The following is a 22,073-nucleotide window of genomic DNA, read 5'->3' as shown; positions in this document are numbered from 1 at the left end:
CAGGAGTGGCAACCGGGGCGACCCCAGAGTTAAGTTAGAGCTGTGGACAAAAAACGGCCTTTGAGGGAGGGGCATTGTGCGGGGCAGAAAAGACTCGGTTAACTGTAGGGCAGAAGGCAAGTCGAGATATTTACAAATGAAATCTGCAAGATCCCCTCCCGCGTCCAAAACAGAAAAGGAGGCCAGAACGCCTCGGAGGACGAAGAGAAATGTCTCCCTTCCGTGCGTCTGCACTCTTGAGGCAGAGTGCGTGAGGTCAGCCACAGCGTGGCTGCAGAATTACTTCTTTTCTACTCGGAGTGGCCGAGCAGAGATTGGCCCGCGGGTGCAGGCAACCCCGGTCTCGGGGACCTGGGCCTCTCCAGAAAGCGCCGCGAAGCCGCCCCAGGCTCTGACGGCAGCAACATGGAGGGGGGTGGACTTTTGCCTCCAGAGACTCGTGCAACCCCGCAGTGACCTCAGGGGTCAGTCCTGGGAGGGGGAAAGCTTGGCCACAAGGGACGCGGGGAGGGGGCGGTTTGGAGCCAACAGCCTGGGCCCTGCCGCCTCTGTTCTTTCCTCTCAATCTTCCTAAGAGCCGGCAGAGAGAGGCCGAGGGGCCATCAGAGAAAGACAGACCTAAAGGAAAATAAAGGGGGCGAGATGGCGAGCTAGACTGAGTGCGCAGAACCACGGCATTCTCTTTGTGACTTCAGGGAATTCTCAGCGCTGGCGCCAAGCGCTCTTAACCATGTGCGTCAAAAATGCGAGGCTGGAAAAGCTTGTCGCCTCAAAAGTTCCGCCCCTATCTCGGTGCGGTTGGCCCACAAAGGAACTACATTTCCCCCTCCACTTGCTCCCATTTCGGAGTCTGGAGCTGGGAGTGTAGGGGGTACACAAGACAAAATGGAAAAGGAGACGGGGCGGGCCACTCAGAGACATGCACAGGTCTTAATCCCTAGGCCCTGAAATCAGCCCTTTCTCTAAAAGAAGAGTCCCCAAGCATCCCCCTCCAAGTAGGAATGGCCCAACTCATGCTCCCTCCCCACCTCACCCCACCACCACCAGCGAGAAATGTTCAGGGACTCCTCTGACCCAGGCAGGGACCTGCGGTCACAGTTACCAATTCCGCGACAGGTTTGATCTGCAAGATCGGGTTGCCTTCCTCCCCTTCACGCCCCCACTGTACCTGAACTGGAACCAGCCTCTTCGCCTCTAGGGTGGGGGCGTTTCACGGTTTGTTTTACAAATTCACCCCTGACTACTGGTGAGGTAAGTCCCGGGCGGAGAAAGAACCAAGGCACCGAGATAAGAGCGATGCCTGGAGGAGATACGAGGCTGGTGCACCACCCCCTCCCCGCTAGCCCACCCCTGACCCGCAGCTCTGCTCCGTGCTGGCCTCCGAGGGGAGGGCGGCGGCTTGGCGGGGACAGGCCCAGAACGTAGTCCGGCGCCGCGTTCACTTTGTCCAGATCTCCGGTCTCCGCTCTACACTCACACACGCGTTCAGGTGGAACACGAGGAGCCCGAATCCAGACCGAAGATCAGATCTAAAAGGGCTACTTAATGCATTTCACGAAATCCCCGGTCCGCCTCTCCGTGTGAGCGCAGCCGAGGCCGGCGGCGCAGGTTGTGTACGTGTTTTCGTGTACGTGTTTTCCCGCGGGTGGCTCGGTCCCAGTGTGCTGGCGCGTGTTTGCGTACTGATGTGCTGGGGGTGTTTGGGTCTCCGCACCCGGGCTCCGGTGGGGCACGGTGAAGAAGGAGCCCCGCATCTGTGTGCTCGGGAGTCCGCGAGCCCAGATGCAGGGGAGACCGGCAACAAGAAACACCCGAGCTCGGAAGCCCTGGAGCGGAGGCCGGGCGGAGCTTGGCTCCACGTGGGGCTGGAGAGCGCGCAAGTCCGCAGTCCGGGCGCTCGCCTCCCCGCGGCTGCAGCCGGCTTTTGTTGCGCTCAGCGGCCGAACGGCAGCTTGCAGGAGCCTCACCCGTCCGCCTGGCTTGCCCGGGGCTGGTTAGTAAGAGCGTGAGCGAGACAGAGAAACAGCCGCGGCGGCGGAGAGGCTAGGCGAGCCGAGCGCGCGAGAGGCGAGCGCCCCTGCCCGGCGCCCGGCGCTCTCTCCGCCTTCCTGGGCCAGCTAGCTCGCTCCCTCCTCCCTCCCCTTCCTGCCTGGCCCTGCCTCCTCCCTCGATCCCGGGCTGGATGACTGAGGCATTTCAGAAGAGGGCTGAGCAAGAGCAAGCGAGCGAGCGAGAGGGCCGTGGCGATCTCTCGATAAGCCACCTAGAGGCGACTCAGTGCGCGCGCTCCTCGGTGGCGCCCGCCCTCCCTCTGATCATGTTGACATATTCACAGGACAGGCAGTAGTACCGAAGCGGCGCTGCGACGTTACAGTTTCCGACACCTTCTTTTTATAACTCGGCTCTATCCCCCCAGCACTCGACCTGTGAAAACCACGCCTATGCAGCAACACAATTGGTCCGAAAGCGTCAAAGAGCCAATCAAGAGGCCCCCGGCTCCCCGCAGCCCAGAGCAGAGCCCGACCTTCTAGAGCCGCCGAGCAGACGCCCGGGGAATTCTAGAGGCGGAGGAGGGTGGCTAGCAGCTCTGGCTGGCTTGCTCGCTCCCTCCCTCTCCTCGCGCTCCCTCTCCCACTCCGTCTCTCTCTTTCTCTCTCCCTCTCCCTCCTTTTCCATTTCCCCCCTCCATCCTCCCTGCCCTTCGCGTCTGGACGCAGATTTAGGAGGCGAATTTGCTCACGTTTGAGGACACGGAAGACGACTGGCGCGGGAGAAGAGCACGGCCAGATTCGGACTGAAAGCCAGACACCCTCCGGAGGCTCGGAGCGGAGGAAGGAGGCGGAGGCGAACGGAAGCCAGTGTGCAGTTCAAGTTTTGATAGCGCTGTGAGAAGAGGGCTTAAAGCAGAGATTTTTTTTTTTTTTTTTTTTTTTAAAGGAGGGAGACTTTCCGCTCTCTCGCCGGCGGTTCCAGCCGGGTCCAGCGCAACTGCAGGCGCCTCCTGCGAGAAAGAGGGAGAAGAAGAGAGATAGGGGGGCGGGGGAAGAAGAAGGAGAAGAGAAGGTAAAAAGTCTCCTAGGAGAACCGTTCGCATTTGCAACAAAGAACTGGGGGCTGGGGCGCGGTTCCTGGGACCCAGGGCTGGAGTGTCCATTTCGAGCCGTGCGGCGGGGCTCGGGCGCCAGTCGAGAGCCTGCTCGCTCCCCTCGCCTCTGAAACTGACTTGCAGGAGCGGCTTTTTAAAAACGCAAGGCACAAGGACAGTCACCCCAGCGACAATGTCTCCCGATCGCTCGCCTTGCCCTCTTTAAAAGCGGCATTCTCCTCCCCAAAAGACACTTAACTCCCTCTCCCTTTGAGGTGCTGTAGTGGTGATTTTTTTTGTTTTTTTGTTTTTCCTTTTTGCTTTTTTAACTATGCGCTGTTGTTAAAAAAACAAAAACAAAACCAAACAGCTGCGGACTTGTCCCCGGCTGGAGCCCAGCGCCCCGCCTGGAGTGGGTGAGCCTCTCGATGAGAGATCCGGTCATTCCTGGGACAAGCATGGCCTACCATCCGTTCCTACCTCACCGGGCGCCGGACTTCGCCATGAGCGCGGTGCTGGGGCACCAGCCGCCCTTCTTCCCCGCGCTGACTCTGCCTCCCAACGGCGCGGCGGCGCTCTCGCTGCCGGGCGCCCTGGCCAAGCCGATCATGGATCAATTGGTGGGGGCGGCCGAGACAGGCATCCCTTTCTCCTCTCTGGGGCCCCAGGCGCATCTGAGGCCTCTGAAGACCATGGAGCCTGAAGAAGAGGTGGAGGATGACCCTAAGGTGCACCTCGAGGCCAAAGAACTTTGGGATCAGTTCCACAAGCGGGGCACTGAGATGGTCATTACCAAGTCGGGAAGGTAAGCAAGCAGAGGGCCCGGCCCTCCGAACCCTCGGAGAGTTTTCCCTCCTTTTCTCTCTCTCCTCCCAGACAGCCGGTTTGTCAGTGCATTCGGCTGACAGGAAAACTTGAGTTGCCCTGGAACTGTGCAGACTCCCTGGCCTGCCCCCGTGGGAGGAAATTTCAGCTTACCTGGGTGTCTGCAGGCAGTGGTTTTCCTGCCCAAGCCTGCGTCCAGGGCTTCCTACGGGACAGAAAGAATTTTTTTTTCCCCGAGTAGAGCCCAGACTCTCTGCAGGAAGAAGCAACACCCTCCCACTGCAGGGAGCTTCGCTGTTGCAACCTTTTAGAAACATCCTTATGGTTTTGTTGGTGGTGTGTTTTTGTCTGTTTCATTTTGTGCTCGGAGAGAAAAACTGAAAGCCCCTTTCTTTTGTGTGGTAGCAAGAGGCCTGACACTAGCTCCTCTGGCCCTTTCTGTCCTGCAGACTGGCCTCTGGGTCTGCAGGGAGCCTGAGCCTGTGGCTGCCAGGGTCAGTGGGGAATGGGAGGGCAGTGGGGTTTGTTTGTCCACCCGGCTTCCCGTGTCTGTAATCCAAGGGAGAGTTCAGCAGGCAATTTTGGGATAATTAAGACTAGGTCTGCAGACCTAAGAAGCCAGTGGAGAGACCGAGAAACATGCTTCTGGTTTATGTGTAAATACTATCAACTATATTTTACATTAGAGGTCCCTGTCTGCTCCCAATCTGCCTGTCACTTAAAATCACTGATTTTTATTTTATGGCATTGAAGTCTATCAAGGCATAAAGTTGAAAGAATAAAAATAAAACGCGGCTCTTGATGACTTCAGCTTTCCGTGTCTTTTCGAGCTCCATGAGGCCAAAGGTGGGCATAAAAACGCCTCAAACCCAGGAGACGCTGAGCCAGATTCACAGCAAAGACGTCGAGAGTATAGAATACCAACATTTGGGGGAATAAACAGATCCGGTGGCCCAGTCCTGCAGCTTGGGTCAAGCCTGAGAAGTCCGGGGAACGTGGTTAGCTCCGAGGCAGATTGGTGATCCGGCCTGGGAGTCCACCCCAAGCTACAAAATTCATTTTAAGAACGTACCGAAGTCCAGTTTCATTTTTCGCCAGCAGCGGGATTGCCTTGCCGAAGCAGGGCTGCTTCAGAATAAACTCGACGTTCATTTCCTTGATAAAGTTCAACCTTTTCTCATCGACGGGTGGTGGAAAATTCTAGCTTTAACTGACCGCATTTTAAAAATCCTTCCCCAAGTGGGAAAAGGCATGGACAGGAGCTTCTCTAGAAAGAGGGCAATCTATAAAGTCACACAAGACTGAAAAACATATAAGCAGATTGGGAGATGATGTAGAGAAACGTAATATTACAATTCACTTGTTTTGAACCTTGGGCCGGTTTAAAGATAAGTTAGCCTATTTAATACTTATGCTGTGGCAGAAAACACCTTTGCGCCCAGGCGCTCTAGTCGGAACTCTAGAATCTCATCCATATATTTTAAAATTTGATTTAAATATTTTAGGCTAAGCAGAGCATCCTACCGAAGATTGTAAGCGATTTATTATTATTATTTTTCTTCTCCCTTCTCTCTTATTGCAGGCGGATGTTTCCCCCATTTAAAGTAAGATGTTCTGGGCTGGATAAAAAAGCCAAATATATTTTGTTGATGGATATTATAGCTGCTGATGACTGTCGATACAAATTTCACAATTCTCGGTGGATGGTGGCGGGTAAGGCTGACCCTGAAATGCCAAAGAGAATGTATATTCACCCGGACAGTCCGGCTACCGGGGAACAGTGGATGTCCAAAGTTGTCACTTTCCACAAACTGAAACTCACCAACAACATTTCGGACAAGCATGGATTTGTAAGTTTCCTGGCTCTCAGTCATATGTTGTTATCCTCTTTCTCTCTAGCAAACGTAATGCTGTCCCTATACCTTGTAAAATCGTGAGTTTCTGCTCCAACTTCTCGCTTCCTTTCGGGTGGCCAACTTAGGGAACTTGTTTGATCTGTAAGAGTTGCAAGAGAAAGGAGTCAGAGTCGGAGGTACTTCTCTTCCGAGAATGGGAGGCCTTGCGTTTCTAAAAGAAAGGTCCCTACCAGCTCCTGTTTGGGGGCAATTCTAGGTCTTGGGAAATGCCTGACCTGACAGTGAAGTTCAAAACCAATCGTGAAGCTCTAACTCCATTTTGAAAGGATGTGTTCGTAAAGGTTTTAAAGATATTCTTCTCTTTTGAAATCAGCCAGGGTATTTCTCGGGAGAGTGTTAAGGTTCGAAGCCTCAACCACGTAGGTTAAAGTGTGTGATTCCATTTTTGGAAAGACGGTTTTTCTTTTCCGATAACAAAAATTGGGCTTAGGTGGAAGTCATGTTGACTAGAAACGAGACAGCTCTCCGGTGTAAAAATTGTTTGTGTGTTGGGAGTGCCTACATATATTCAGTGAGAGCATACTTAGAAACTTTCAGAAGACTTGGATTCCTTGTCGAACTCAAGCAAAGGACCTTTTGCCCCCAGCCCCTACCCCTCCCCAACATTTTAATAAAATAAACAGTGATAAGCGAGGAATAAGCAGAAAGATTAGGCCCAGGAAGAGGAGAAGGGCGCGGAAATTTCTTCAGCGGGCAGGAATTGCATTTGAAGCCCTTGATTTGATTAAGGCATAAATATTCCTCTCTAGAGTTCAGCCTTTCAGGGCTTTAAGTGGATTGGGCTCGTCAATTAGCGGACGCTTAAAGGACTGAATCATTTTGTAAATTAAAATGCATGTTTTTTTCTATCTTTTAAGACTTTGGCCTTCCCAAGTGATCACGCAACGTGGCAGGGGAATTATAGTTTTGGTACTCAGGTAGGCTAGGGTTCAAGGTTCCAATGAACCTGAGATGGTGAGGGTGGGGGGCACCCTTTGGAAATTGATGAGCAGTTTGGATTCTGCGGAAGATAACATTTGTGGAATGACAAGTACCCAACGAGGTGCTCCCTGGAGGTGGGCTCGGTACAAGCGTGGTACCCTCCGGTGGGGTAGCTGTCAGCCTGGCAGGGCTCCTAAGGCCCTGTTTGTCCTGCTAAACCCCTTTTTGCTGTGTGTCTGTCTCTCCTTCCCCTGCCCCTGCAGACTATCCTGAACTCCATGCACAAATACCAGCCCCGATTTCATATCGTGAGAGCCAATGACATCCTGAAACTTCCTTATAGTACTTTTCGGACATACTTGTTTCCCGAAACGGAATTCATCGCTGTGACCGCATACCAGAATGATAAGGTGATCAAAGGCGCTTTTTTTTTTCCTTCTTAATGGTGATACTTCTCTTGTCCTTCAGGCTGCTTTCGGTGAGGGTGAGAAAGTCACAAGAGAATTGGGATGGGGGTCTTAAGGTTTCTGTTGTGATTTGATGGTCAGTCTACCTTTGGGGGGAAAGGGGCGCTGGCACATGGCAGAGGCAGAAGAAGAAAAGAAGAAAGAAAGAAAAAGAATTTGACCAGCTAGGATTCAATGCTGAGTGAAAAAATACCAAACTTTGCCAGTGAGAAGCTCCTAAAACCACTGTCTCTGAGACTCCTTGCCCCACCCCCACCCCTGACCTCGGGGCTTTCTCCTGTTTGTTTCAAGGTTTATCCTCTTCCCCTTCAGGAAGAGGGATCAAGAAATCAGGTTCCAAAGGGACCAGCTAAAAATTTAAGGCAAAAGCCATCGGGGATCCTGGGAGAAGAATCCCAGTGGAGACCAGCTTTTCTCCCTTAGCCAGAAATTGCGAGTAGCTAGCTGGTCTGGTTTTTATTACCTTTTATGCTGTTGTGTTTTTTATGGTGTGTGTGTGTGTGTGTGTGTGTGTGTGGTTGGAAAATCCTACTCTGATCACAGGGTCATGCTAATTGAGTTGTCTGAGGCTTCTGAGAAGAAGTGACCAAAGTCACCACTTCATTTGAAGTTGTTTTTTTTTTCTCCCTTGGGCCTGAGGCCGGGGATTAGGAGTGTCCCCAAATGCAACAGCAGGCAGCACCTGGTATGTAAAGTTATGGTGGCCTGAAGGTCATGGGCACGTAGCACAGAGACACAAAGTGACTCTTGCTGCTGGTTCGCCAGTCACCAGCTTGGCTATTAGCAGGCAGTTTATTGCGGGGTGGGGGTGGGGGTATTGGCACGTGAGGACTCTTGCTCTTTAACTCTGAACCCTGGACCTCGGTGAGTGCAGCTCACAGAACGACACGCCTCGTTCTGAATTCACTGTCACTATAAGGTGAGTCCTCTGTGGCTGGCTGATGGGGCTGGTTCAGGTATGTTTCCTTAGTCTGGAGACAAGATATCATGACCTCCTATCCCGGTAAGCATAGCGCACTGGAATTTATTCCAAGAACAAGAATCCAGCCGGGGAGCTTTTCACCTCTGTAATTCATCCACCCCCACCCCCCAACAAAGAAAAGGGATTTGAAAGATTACATACTACATTTTCCCAGTTTGTAGAATGCATGCTCCCTCTAGACCCAGAATCCCGTGGGTCTTGAGTTGTTACCGTACTAATTGTAGCATTTTGGGTCAGACAAAGAGGCCATGGGCCTTCACTACCTAATGGTGGTGACAGAAGCACATGAATGCAAACCAATGTCTCCAGTGGTCATTCAGTCCTTTTAAATCTGTAATTGTCAATATTAGAATTCCTCAGGCACCCACCCCACCCAGCAAAAACATCAAACCCACTCCAGCATAAGGGTATCGAAACCCTATAAATCATTTTATTAGATTCACAGAAAACGGTTGGAGTGTGTTTGTGAGTGTTGTGTTTGGGGCCAAAAAAAAAAAAAATGTGCCACAACATATTTTATGACTAATTGCAAGGTTTTTTTTTTTTTTTTTTTTTTTTTTTTTTTTTTTTTTTTAAGGCAAAATGAAAGCATGCTTTTAAGATCCCCAGGTTGTCCCTTTGGACAATTCTGACAACTTTTCCATTTCTAAGCCCGTGAGGTCTGCTGCCCAGAGAAAGAACGAGGCGTTTGTTTCCCAGGCAGGGTCCTTTCAGCCTGGAATCCTGGTTTGGGTTCTATCGCAGATGAAAGCCCTGGTCCAGTTTCCTTTGATTTTTATCTCAGGCCCCTCCAAACTTCTGCTGTCCGCGCCCCCCCCCCCCCCCCCGCGCGCCTTTCTCTTTAACCTGGCATATCCCAGTGACGTCTCCTGTTGGCAGTCAGATTTCTAGTTGGGGGAACACTCCCAGAACATTCTAGAAAAGGACGCCAATGTGTCTTTCTTGCTTGTGTGTCCTCCTCTAGATAACTCAGTTAAAAATAGACAACAACCCCTTTGCGAAAGGATTCCGGGACACTGGGAATGGCAGGCGAGAAAAAAGGTGAGCTGCAGCAATTATTTATTTCTCAGAGAATTTAGAAACATCACTCCGCCAGGTCCCAAGTCTCAGCTGTGGGATGCAGGCACTTCTATTGAGAAGGGGAGGGAAGGGGGGCATCTTTCACTCTCCTCTGCCACGTGCTTGCTGATTTCAGTGCTCTGTTTCTTTTACCGCTTACATGTCACCTTAAAGGAAATTAACTAGGCCACACCGTGGTTTTCTCTGGAAGAAAAGCATCAGGGATAATCCATTATATGCAGGTGCTTATTAATTCCTAATTAATTGAAGTTACTTCTGGGCAGGTCCTAGGAAGGAACTAAGTAAGCCATTCACAAAACGCTTTGGAATTTCTGCAATCTCGTCCTGCACATACCACCAGACAGAACTGAGGCCCCTGGAGAAATCTGTGGCTCCCTCCTTCAGGGGTACATGGATCATTTTGCATCAAGCAGACAGCTGGATAGTATATGAAAGCCAGCCTCCCCTCCCCCACCGCTTTCAAAGAATTTCTAAAATCCAGCAAAGCAACCCAGATTTTTCATCTTTGCCCGGAGGGAGGAGCAGGCATTAAAAAATAATTGCTAACATCTAAATAGATTTTTTGCCCCCAATTAATGTGGTGTTGAACCCATCACAGAAAAGTGCCCCATGAAAGGCCACTTTCTGCCCATCTCAGCGACCAGCGGGGAGTTGGGCGTTGGCCCTCTGTCCCAGGGGTTCAGTCCCTGGTTCCCCTCCCTCCGTTGGGCCAGCTGTTCAGCTGCCTCTGGCCAACTCCAACCCCTCCTCTTGCTTTTTGCCCTAAGCCCATGTCCTTTCCGGAACGAGACCCTGATCCTCAATAATTGCAACCTAAGCTTTCTTCTTCCAGCACCCTTGTGTCGCAGTCCTCACCCCAGTTAGAATGTCAGGAGCAGCACCTGGGTCTGTGTGGCTGTCCCTAGGGCAAGCAGATTTCAGAATTAGTGTTGCCCATGGGCCACGGCCGGGGAGGTGTGTGTGCCCTCCTTGAAGCGTGGGAGGCACACGGGGGAAATGTATGTTCTGTTCTCTAACGCCGGGTGTGGGCTTCTGCTGCAGGAAACAGCTCACCCTGCAGTCCATGAGGGTGTTTGACGACAGACACAAAAAGGACAATGGCACCTCTGATGAGTCCTCAAGCGAACAGGCAGCCTTCAGCTGCTTCGCTCAGTCCTCCTCCCCAGCCGTCTCCACTGTGGGGACCTCCAACCTCAAAGGTAAGGAAGCCTGATCACCTCGATTTCTGGACTCCAGGCCTTGGAGGCCTGGAAGAGTTGGGGGCTGGGCCACTCACGGGGAAGCTTGCCCTTCAAAACCCACACACCCTTCTGGAAGTCTGTAAACAGGAACCAGCATTCACAAAGGGTGGTCAGGTGTGCCCCCCTTTCTGAGTTAGTATGAGGAGCACCCAGAACTCCTTCCCTCAGACCCTAGTCTGGCTGGGAGGGTGGTGTCTTTCTTGGTGGCGCAGCTTAGGAAACATGCCCGGAGACCTTCTTTCTTCTCTCTCTCTCTCTCTCCCCCAACTGTCTCCAAACCACTGCCGACTTTTTGCCATCTTTGAACTCAGGAGAAAAACGTGTTGAGGTGGAGGTGGGTAGGAGGCCAGGGATTATCTGCCACCTAGAACAGGGAAACAGGGAAGGTGACCCAAAAAACATCCAGGGGTAAAGCAACACCTGGGGAGAGGGGAGATCCCAGTCCGGGAGGCAGGGTAGGGGCTTGGGAGATGAGATGGTTCAAATCCCCAGTTGGTTTCCTGTGTTTAAAGAGCAAGGAACTATTTATTTGGACAGACACACACGCTCTCGCAACGGGAAGAAACCTGTTTTTTATGTTTAATAAAAGGAAAGTTCTTTATGTCTTCAATCCACTTAAGCTTTAAACATAAAATAAGATCCCTTTTGCTTTTTTTCTGGTAGGACACCCACAGAGGGTTTGGTGAAAGGAAAAAGAATCTGTGATTGTCTGGGGGGGGGGGCAGGCAGGAAAGGGGCTGCCCATCACCCATCTCTATGTCTGCAGGGCCAGGGGCAGAGAGGCTCACCTGGGTGTGTGTGTTGGGGGCAGGGTGTTCGTTTCTGCCACTGCCAACCCAATGTCAGGGTTTACTCCAAACAAATCCTTCCAGAAGAATTCACAAATCTGTGGAAGGTACAGACCTCCATCACTCACTGAACAAAGACCCCAATGGTGACTAGAAGGTCCCAGTGAGTTTTAGTGTGAGTCAGTTTTTATTTTTTAAAAAGTAAAATTGCAATCAAAAGGCGAGTAAAGGTAGTCTTGGCCCAGTAGGAGCTCAATCCACTCTTGTCAGAAATGGCAAAATATATTACCGGTTTTGGGTGAGGTGTCTATGGGGGGAGGGGTCCAGTCTATTTAAATCCTTTAAATTCAGTATTAGCTTATTGACTCTTCCCACTGTCATCACTCCCGTTTTGCAGATGAGAAAATTGAGGCACAAGAGAGGCTAAAGGGCTTGCCAGGTTATTACCCAGCTAGTAAGCGGCGGAGCCAAGATTCATACTGGGGAATTGGCTTCCCCTGGCCCCGATGGGAGCTCACGCCCTTCCACCCCGCTCTTGTTCCCTTCCTTTGGCAGATCTGTGTCCTAGCGAGGGGGAGAGCGACGCCGAGGCCGAGAGCAAAGAGGAGCACGGGCCCGAGGCCTGCGACGCGGCCAAGATCTCCACCACCACTTCGGAGGAGCCAAGCCGCGACAAGGGCAGCCCTGCGGTCAAGTCACACCTCTTCGCGGCCGAGCCCGGCGGTCGGCCTCGGGACAGCGGGCGGCTGGACAAGGCGTCGCCCGACTCGCGCCACAGCCCGGCCACCATCTCGTCCAGCACTCGCGGCCTGGGCGCGGAGGAGCGCAGGAGCCCGGGTCGTGAGGGCGCGGCCACGTCCAAGGCCGAGGAGACGCGCGCTCTGCCGGCCAAGGAGGCGTTCGCGCCGCTCACGGTGCAGACGGACGCGGCCACCGCGCACCTGGGCCAAGGCCCCCTGCCCGGCCTTGGCTTCGCCCCGGGCCTGGCTGGCCAGCAGTTCTTCAATGGGCACCCGCTCTTCCTGCACCCCAGCCAGTTCGCCATGGGGGGCGCCTTCTCCAGCATGGCAGCCGGCATGGGGCCCCTGCTTGCCACCGTGTCCGGGGCCTCCACCGGCGTCTCGGGCCTCGATTCCACCGCCATGGCCTCCGCCGCGGCGGCGCAGGGACTGTCCGGGGCATCCGCGGCCACTCTGCCTTTCCACCTCCAGCAGCACGTCCTGGCCTCTCAGGTATTTATTGTCCTTCCTCCTGCCGCCTCTCCAGGCCCTGTCTGCAGTCCCTCTTAAGTGTCCCTGCCCTTCAATACCAGACCCTCACCCAGAACCCCTGATCTAGTAGCATTAAATAATAATGATAATTGCTTTGTGCAGGGTTTATCTCCTAGATTCATCATAACCTTCCACTCCGCACCCCCCCAAAAAAAACTTAAAAAATAAATTTAAGGGATATTTATAGTACAGCAGGTAGGTAGGTAGTAATAATCAAAACTATACACAGCACTTACGTTTTGCCAAACTCTATTATAAGTACTTGATTTATCCTGACTTCAGGGTACTATTATCACTTCCACTTTACAGACCAGGCCCAGAGATGTTAAGTAACTTATCCAAAGTCACACAGCTGGTAGGCTCTGCCCCAGGCAGTCTGACTCCAGAGCCTTTTCTAGGGTCTGTGATTTTAGCTTCAGAGCTGAAATGTCTCCTAAAGGTCTCATAGAGAGTCGTCCCTCAGGAATTAAACATGGGGGAGACTAAGGTCTGGGAAGGGGAAGTGACCCCCTGGATAGGAACTGAGCCTTTTCTCCTCCCAGTTTGAAGCTTTTCCCCTGCCCCCATCCCAAGCTGACTAGCCCGTCCCCTAAAGGGTTAATGGTCTGTGCACACGTGGGAAATGTCAGAGTTGAGGGGCAGCCTGGCAGCCTCTGTGTGGTTCCGACAGCTGGGGGCGGCCTGGGAGAAGTCTCAGGCCGCTTGGAAATGCTCTGAACCACTGAAAGGTTCTGTGGGGCTTTCTGCACGCCCTTGCCTTATGTTTTGTCTGAGCTCATTCGTCTCCCTTCCCTGAGCCAAGAGGAAGGACTGGCCCCCCTCTGGAGGAGGAGGGGATTGAGGAAAGAGTTGGTTTCTGGCCTTTCTTAGTACCTGCCATCCCCTCCTGTAGCCTCCTGGGCAGGGGGCTGCGTGGGCAAACGGGGGCTAATGGTGCTTCAAAGAGAGGGACAGAGAAGTGGTCCGAGTCTGGGTCCCTGGATTTTACTTCCTGCTTCTGCCACTTGCTAGCTGACTTCCTGTGCCCCTGGGGCGTACCTCGGTTTCTCTACCTGTAACACCAGCATATCAGGCTAGGTAACTTTGTCTCTGTTCATAGCAAAGCCCCACCACCACCCCCGCAATTTCCTTTCCCTTGAGATCTTCCCTGGATTTTTCTCATTTGTGAAACTTCAGGGCTGGAGTGGAAGGGTTTGAGAGGGGTTCAAGAACGAAAAACACTGATGTCGAACAACCTCTGCCCTCTGGTGCTTACTCAGCTGCCGTTGCGGGGTAGACTGACTGTAGCCCATTTAACAGGTGCCACAACTGATCCTGATGGGAGGATTTCTAACAGCCTCGTTGGCCAGGCGCCCTACGTAGCATATTGAAGGCATTAGCTCATTTAATGTCCACAAAGTTCCCAATAGTGTATAAATTATTTAGTATTTCCCTGTTATCGTTGCATATAAGAAAGCTGAGGCACATGGGCTGAAGGACCCTGGTTTAGGGTGACACAGCTAAGATTTGGATCTAGAGAAATAAGTCTGAGTGTCCCCCCCCTCCCCCCAACTCCCCCTCCCCTTCTGCCCAGAGAGAACAGGGACTTGCTCAAGGTCTGAGCTGGTACTGGTGGGGGGTGGGGGTGGGGGTGGGGGGCACAGACAAGGCTGGCCCTTCCCCGCCAGGCAGCCCCTCCTCGGCTGACTCGCTGCGTGCGTCTCTCTTCCTTCCCCAGGGCCTGGCCATGTCGCCTTTCGGAAGCCTGTTCCCGTACCCCTACACCTACATGGCCGCCGCCGCGGCTGCCTCCTCTGCGGCGGCCTCGAGCTCCGTGCACCGCCACCCGTTCCTCAACCTGAACACCATGCGCCCGCGCCTGCGCTACAGCCCCTACTCCATCCCGGTCCCGGTCCCGGATAGCAGCAGCCTGCTCAGCACCGCCCTGCCCTCCATGGCGGCGGCCGCCGGGCCCCTGGACGTCAAAGCCGCCGCCCTGGCCGCCAGCCCGGCCTCGGTGGCCGTGGACTCGGGCTCGGAACTCAACAGCCGCTCCTCCACCCTCTCCTCCAGCTCCGTGTCCTTGTCGCCCAAACTCTGCCCCGAGAAAGAGGCGGCCACCAGCGAACTGCAGAGCATCCAGCGGTTGGTCAGTGGCTTGGAAGCCAAGCCCGACAGGTCCCGCAGCGGGTCCCCGTAAACCCCTCCCCAGAAAAGTCTCTTCATTCCAGTCCGGTCACGTCTGCAGAGCACTTTGTTTTATGTAAAATAAACCACGGGCGTGCGGTGGGCTCAGCCCCGCTTCCTGCAGTCCTGTCTGGGAAGGGGTGCCGGACTCCCTGGAGAGAAAGTGCTAGAAACAAGCCCTGTCTTCTTGGTGTGGTTATATATCTGGGATCTGGCTCAGCTTCTGGGGGCTCAGAAACCTCTGTTGCATTGAGTGGTTGGGGGTGGGAGTTACAACAGGGCTGCCCACAGCACCTCCCAGTGAGGCAGGTCTGGGAGCCTGGAGAGAAGGTAGCCAGGCCCACCAGGAGGGGGATGTGTTGAAAGGCTTCTCTCCCCGTGCAGATTTATATATATTTTTCCTTCACCGTGTCAAGTGGAAACAAAAACAAATAAAATTAAAAAAAAAAAAAAAACACCGGGGGCAAATGAATACATTAACATGATTCTGTTTGTGAAGATTAAAAACTTTATAGTGACTTGCGTTATCAGTTCTAAATAAATTACTGAGCAGCATTGTTTTGTTTGGGAGGGGGGTGGAGTCGCTGCCAGCCTTGTTTAGTCTCTATTAAGGAAATCTGTGTCTTTTTAATATTCTTGTGATGTTTTAAGAGCCACTATAGGTCTCTCTTGCATGTACCACAGTGATGTATTTGTGGTTTTTCAGTTTGAATGCTTGCTTGTAGAGAGCAAAGAACCTGCCCCCACACCTTTCCCCCGATTTCCACTGACAACCCCACGGGGGAGGATTTAAAGGGAAGGGGTGGGGAAGACACACACACAAAAAAATGAGTTTATTTTATCTAAGCTCTGTAGCAGGATTCATGTCTCTGGCAGTTCTTTCTCTTTTCCTGTATATGCAATAACAAGGTTTTAAAAAATAATAAAGAAGAAGCGAGACTATTAGCAAAGTATTTATGTAATTATTTGATAACTCTTGTAAATAGGTGGAATATGAATGCTCGGAAAATTAAACTTTAATTTATTGACATTGTACATAGCTCTCTGTAAATAGGGGTGCAGCTGTCAGATTTTGTGTTGTCCCCTCCCCCCCCCCAGTCGGTTTTAGTTAAAGGTCACAGGATCGCTTTTAAAACTAGAAAAAAACACTTTCTACACCAACACACTTTCAAAAGAGTTGTCTGCAAAACAAACAAATTTCTTTTTTTAATGTCCAAGAAGTGAGGGAGAGTGGTACTGCCAATGTTACTCAAAATTGGGGAGGCGGTACCGTTTCCCGGGTCCACCTGAAATTCCTTAAAATGTAACAGCCTGTGAATGGTTCTTAGATTGACGGGCAGATGGGGTGGGGACTGCAGAGGCTCTGGCTTGACTTTCTAATTTTTCTTTTGTATTTGTATTTGCTAGTCTGATACCTTCAAAGCGAAGTGGAATTGACTACTGTCTTCAATATTGATGGTGTTTTGAATTGGTGCCTATAGAGGGAGATTCACAGTTCAAAAGTCAGGTGCTGAGAGACGTTTTAAAGACAAAAACTCATGAAGGTATATTTTGTGTTATAACTGTTGATGAGTTCTTTGGTTTTCTGTATTTTTTCCTCCTCTCTTTAAAACATCGTTGAAATTTCAATAAATTTTTATTGAAATGTCTTCGGGCCTTAAGTGCTTTCTTTAGGGAACTTCTGGAGTCTTTCCTGGCTGCCTGTTTTCCCTTCCCTTTGCCTTTAAGTAATTAAGACCGCCCCCACGGAACCGAAATGAGATGTCACTCAAGTTACAAAGCTAAAAACAAAAGTCCCTTCCTCGGCGAAGGGGACGCCGCTTCAATCTGAAATTACTTTTCTTTAAATTAGGGAGCCAAACGAGAGACGGAAGGGGGCTGATTAGAACTGGATAGAACAGCAATTGTGGATACTTCAGTTTTAATGGAAAAAGAATGCGCCCCTCCCTAAGTCAGTGCTTTCCACGCGAATCCGACCACAAATTCGCTGGAGGGCCGCGAACGTTTTCGTTTTAGCCTCTCGCTCCCTTTTCACCTCCATCTGGGAAACCCAAGTCTAAAATATCCCTGCATCAGTGTGAAAGAAAAGGGGGAAAAAGAAAACCACCTAGCAGGATCTCCTCGCGGCCAGCGCTGGCTTGGCCAGGCTGCAAGCCTCAGGTGGTAAGAGAATGGGACGAGACCGCACGTCCCCCTTGCAGTCCCTGGTGTCTCGGATTGAATCAGGCTGACCCGAGGCGCACCAACAAGGCCCCATCCCGAAGTCGCGCAAGCAAAACTCGGCCAGCTCCGCGCAGACTTGGCCCTGTCCCCCGAGGGAGCAGGCCAATTTTCCCCCGCGTGGGAAACGTAATTCCAGGGCGCATATTTGAACCCCTCCAAGGGGAAAGTCACCCCGGAGGCCGACACCCTCCTCCAGTTCTCCCCTCCAGCCAGCCTCCAGGCTGTTGGAGGAGTTGCCTTTTGAAGTTCAATTTATCTTTGAAACATTCAATAAAAAATGGCGAGGCAATGAGTCTAGTCTCCTAGCCTTCCCACCCCCAGCTTCATCGCAGAGGGGGGGGGAGTGTGCACGCGCGTGTGTTTTTTGGGGGGCGGTGTACTGGAAGGTTCTCTAGGCTTTTCTTCCCCTGAGGGCCGTGACGTGAGGACCCAGCCGGAGCCTGCCCGGCTGCTACCCTCCTCCCCCCTCCCTGGAGCCCGCCAGCCCGGCCCCAAGTCCCTGTCACCTTCGAGCCTCTTGAATGGACGGCGAGGAGGATCCCCTCCCCTCCTTCATCTCGTACTTGGAAGAGGATGAGGTCAGGACATTTTGGAGAGGGCAAAGCCTCTTCCATCTCCAGCGGGGCACGTGGGGCACCCCACAGCCTCTCCTGCTATGTTCTGGGGTGGGAGGGAAAACAACGGGGGTACGGGGTGCGCAGCCTGGGGACCTGTGGGGAGCTACCTACTCCGAGGGCCCCGAGATTTTCAGGGCGCGCGTCGTTTGTTGGCCCGAGGCGATAGGCAGTGCTGCGCCCCGGGAAGGTGCTAGTCAACCGCCTGCGCCCAAAGGCGCTCTTCCGAGTGGGGAGCGAACAGCCTCGGCTTCGAAGAGGGAAGGAATGCTTTTCTTTCCCGGGCCAGATTTGCAAATTTGCTCACCCCCTCCCCATCCCACCCCCCAAATTCTCGGACAGTGCTCAGGCGTGTGTCCAGCCTCTCCACAGCTGGCAGGTTTTTTTTTTTTTTTTTAATCTCCTTTGTATCTTATTTGTATATAGTGATGTTAATGAGTAACTCCGGTGGCGCTGACGGACTGGGGGTGAATGGCTCGCAACCTCTCTGCATTTAAGTTGCCTATTACTCACCTGGCGCCCGTCGCAATCTCGCCGCGGGCTTTATGGTGGCGGCGGCCGCGGAGGCCACTCGGGGCCGGCGCCTTCGCCTTTTTTCCGGGCTTCGAGTGCCACCTATCTGTCTGGCCCACGTATGCGCCCCCGGTGGCCGCGGCTTGCTCCGCGCCCCAGCGCCTCCCGGGTCCTGGAACCTGGGCAAGTCACTTTGGCCCCTTCCCATTCGGGCCACCCCCTGCCAGCTCTCCCGGTCTCGACCTCTCCCTCCAGCCCCCCACCCCCAGCCCCACCTCCACCGTCGGAAGAAGCTGCAGTCTCCTCTTTCCTGAATATCACTTTCACTCCTGTTGGGGCCTCAGATGAGAAAAACAGCCCTTCCCGTCTCTGGGTTTCCAAAGAGCGTAAGGAAATTCAGTGAGGGGACCCCTTCTAATTTTCTCTCCAAGTACCTTGCTTCTCGGTGTACAAATTTCCAGCAGTTTCCCGGGCCCTGCGAGTCAGGGGGCTAACCTGACTTCATGCTGGGCAGATGCAGAGAGAAAGGATTCCTCTGTCTCTGATGTACACAACTCAGACTCTACCCCGGATGCAATGTCTTTGCCTCGATGTTCCCTCTCTCTTTCTTACTTGTAACTCTGGATTTTATTTTTTCGCTTTTTCCCCTTGCCGCATCTACAGGGTCAAAAGCCACTGCTCCCGAGAGCAGCAGTCCGTAAGGGCACCGGCGAGGGTCAGCTACCGCAGCCTGCAGGGCCGAGCGACCTGGTGATTTGTAGATTTAAGGTGACAAATTCGGGTGCCGGCCTGAGCCCTCCGGCCTCCGCCCCTTAGGAAGGTCGGCTCCAAGCCTGGTTGCGCCCAGGCGTCTGAGACTGGCGGCTGGGGAAGGGAGGGGGGGTCGCCTTTTGCTGCGCTTTGAGCCACGGGTGCAGGCGTCCGGGTTCCTGCTGACCTCCCGGCGCTAATTGCAGAGGCCGAAGGGCGCGCTCCGGCAGAGGCAGGGGTCACGACCCTGCGTCCCTCCTCCTGAGTCAATGCAACCCCGAAGAAGCGGGTGTGCGCACGCGGGCAAGGGTGCGTGTGAGTGTAGATGGACCCTCCCTCTGCATCGGTCCTGAGACCCACCCGTTCTTTGTGGGGAAAGTTCCCGGCTCGTAGGACGTTCCAAAAAAAAAAAAAAAAAAAAAAAAAAATTCCATCCAAGGAAAAAAAACCCTTGTTGTGACCTTTCCCCTAAGCCAGCAGACAGGCAGCCGCCTTTGGGCTGCCAAGTGGCTTGAAATGCTTCGCATCCGCGCGCTTTCTGCCTCGCTGCTTCCCAAATTTGACCTCACGGCAACCAGCCAAGAGAGTGAGTGGCTGTTGTTGGGGTGTAGATGCGAGGCCGCGAGCTGCAACCTGGGTTCCTGTATTAATAGCCGCAGACGTTCCTCCCGGTGGGCAGGCTCCCCGGGTACCTGCGATCAGAGGCCAGGTACTACAGGTGTTAGGGGTAGATCGCGTGCGCGCACGCGCGCACTTGTGCGCCTTCATCTGTAGCCTTCTCTTCCAATTTGCATTTAGAAGTTCACGTCCAAGACAGTTCCGGATGTAGATGCATTTGGTTGTTTTATAATCAAGATGCGTATAATCAAGACGTATATATGTTGCAGATGTTGGCTTTCCAAGCTCACATAACAACAATAATAAAAATAGTTGGCATGGAGGGGCCCCGCGCACGTGCCTGGCACTGGGTTAAGCACCCCACAAAAGGGATCTCCTTTAATTCTCACTATTAACCCTGTAAGGTGTGTGCAGCTTTTGTTCCTGTTTTATCAAGGTGGGAACTGAGGCACAGAACGGTTAAGTCACTTACCTAAGATCACCCCGAGAAACTGGAGCCAGAATTCCAACCGAAGTGGGTTCTAGAATCCACTTTCATCACTATTCCTAATTCAGGTGGAGGCGGGCGTACCTGTGATGCTCGAGTCGAGACGCGGAGAACTCTATGGGCGTGTTCCGGGCTTTGGTGTGTGTCACGCGCGTTTCCTACGAGAACATTTGAGTTTCTTCGGGCATCTGTCGCGCAGTGTGAAAATGCGGCTTTTATTCTGGCGCCCCACTGCGGAGGCCCCCGCCCCGTGCCCCGAAGAACCCCTCTGGGCTTTTGCTCCCAGGCAAATGCAGCGAGAGGTAGATGGGGGCACCTCCAGGTTGGTGTCGCAAAGGACTGGGACTTTCACCCGCTGCTGGTGTGCGCCCGGGCAGGCAGGGGGACAAACCTAACTCCAGGGTTTCCCTCTACCCGAGGTCGGAGAGCCATACTCGGGCGGTGGGTGTTTCGGGCTGTTCTCCACCGACCTCGGATGCTCCCCCGCGTCCCCAGCACTGGCTGTGCTCCGCTGTCGAGGCGGGAAGGCCGGGACTGCAGGTGGGGTCTCTTTCCTGGTTCCAACCCTCCCAGCTTCCAGAAACTTAAGCAAATTTACTTTTGTCCTGTCCTCTTTCCTTCAACTCTTTGGCCCCAGATGGGAGCTGAGGACTCAACTACTGGGGAGGCTCTGCTGAGCCGCGAGAGAAGAAAGGCGGAGGGTGCAGTCCCCGCTCCAGGTAGGAAATGGGGTGCCTGGTTATGCGACAGCGCGACCCAGATTCCTGGGCCTGCGCAATTGTAGGCCCCGAGTGCCTGGAGAGCATGCCGGCCAGAGGTGAAACAACACGCTGTTTGAGAGGGGAGTAGGGGAACCCTCTTCCCTGCTCCCAAGAGGCTTGGCGCTTTCTACCCCGCGGCTGGGATGAAGTCAGGCGACCTTCGTGTCTTAGATCGCGCAGCTGGGGTGCCGTCCCTAGAATGGGGGGCGGGGCAGTGAGCGCTTAGTGAGGGGGCACAGGTACCGCCCTAGCCGCTCGGCTCCCACCCCAACCCCCTAGTCCAACGATTCCGGTCAGTCTATTTGAGCTTTTGAAATGCGATCCCAGTGCCACTTGGGTTTCCAGCTAATGACCCGAGCTCTGGTTTCGGGTTGGGGAATTGTCCCCGGAGGAAAGGATGGCTTCCCCAGCCCCGCGCCAGCCAACCCCCGCCTAGGCGCTCCTTCCGCCTGTGTAGCAGGCCCAGAAGGGCGGGCCCCCTGTCTCTTCAAGGTCCCCAAAGCGTCAAGGACACCCCAGGCACGGGACTGACACTCATGCGTGAACTTCCTTCCTGCCATTTTTGCCCGTGGCGGTCCACCCCAGTCCCCAGCGACGGCATCTTGGACGTAGCTTTTATTTCTTTTTGCACGGGGACCAGGCGCACTTCACTTTAGCAGTTGCCCCAGGGGAGCGCGCACAGTCCTGAGTAGTTACTTTAGTCTCCCCCCATCCCAACCCTGGATCCAGAACCCAGGTGTGAGCCTGTGCTGACAGTGTGTCTGCCCAAGAGGGTCCCCATCTCCCCACCAACACCCAGCCTTCCGCCCCCCACCGCATGTGCCTACTCTCTGGCATTCTCTAGCCTTCCGTGGATCCTCAGAGATCATACACAAAGGTTGTTATTGCATATATACGCAGGTTGGGGGGGGGGGGCGGATCCTACAATTGTCCCCAGAGTCTCAGCCATGTGTGAGCCCAATCAAATTAAGACCCACTCACTGTTCTGGGGACAAAAAGAAATGGGGAGGTGGGTTAGCGTGGTCCCTGGAGACTCCTGTCTTGGTCAAGTCAAATTTAGCTTTAAGGACTAGCTCCTTGGGTCTCTCTCTCACACCTTCTCTCCAAGAACACTATTCTTTTACTTATTTTGAATCTAGCCTCCAGACCCTAAAGGCCTTGGGCATTGTCTAATTAGTTGACTAATTAATGACATTAACTTATTAACCCAATGATTAGGAACAGTCATTATCACCCCCAGCGAATTCTGTGTTAATTTCCTGTTGCTGGAGCCACCCCTACTGGACTATCACAGGTAGTAAAAGGAAACCGCTTTTCATAAAACAATTACTTTTTACTGCATGCCTCCCAACTCAAGATCTAGGG

At 53.2% G+C, this 22,073-nt stretch overlaps 1 protein-coding gene across 1 annotated transcript; it reads left to right on the top strand.

Annotated features, from left to right (window-relative positions):
- The first annotated feature begins 2,945 nt into the window (after window positions 1-2,945).
- TBX3 (T-box transcription factor 3) lies at window positions 2,946-16,391 on the top strand. Its single transcript, XM_090257671.1, has 9 exons — window positions 2,946-3,063; window positions 3,456-3,890; window positions 5,493-5,760; window positions 6,684-6,743; window positions 7,011-7,157; window positions 9,161-9,237; window positions 10,318-10,475; window positions 11,861-12,537; window positions 14,294-16,391. The coding sequence occupies exons 2-9, from the start codon at window positions 3,514-3,516 to the stop codon at window positions 14,753-14,755; spliced, it is 2,226 nt and encodes a 741-aa protein (XP_090113797.1). The 5' UTR covers window positions 2,946-3,063; window positions 3,456-3,513; the 3' UTR covers window positions 14,756-16,391.
- Window positions 16,392-22,073: the final 5,682 nt, after the last annotated feature.

This window comes from Furipterus horrens, unplaced genomic scaffold, assembly GCF_987537825.1.
Source record: "Furipterus horrens unplaced genomic scaffold, mFurHor1.1.pri manual_scaffold_11, whole genome shotgun sequence".
Taxonomy (NCBI): Eukaryota; Metazoa; Chordata; class Mammalia; order Chiroptera; family Furipteridae; genus Furipterus; species Furipterus horrens.
This window is presented reverse-complemented; position numbering and strand designations above follow the sequence as displayed.

What these genes read in the sequence shown, in the direction of transcription:
- TBX3 (XM_090257671.1), top strand. Translation starts at nt 3,514, where the DNA reads ATGAGAGATCCGGTCATTCCTGGGACAAGCATGGCCTACCATCCGTTC. An exon ending in GTCATTACCAAGTCGGGAAG is followed by an intron (nt 3,891 to 5,492) that starts GTAAGCAAGCAG and finishes CTCTTATTGCAG; the next exon opens with GCGGATGTTTCCCCCATTTA. An exon ending in ATTATAGTTTTGGTACTCAG is followed by an intron (nt 6,744 to 7,010) that starts GTAGGCTAGGGT and finishes CTGCCCCTGCAG; the next exon opens with ACTATCCTGAACTCCATGCA.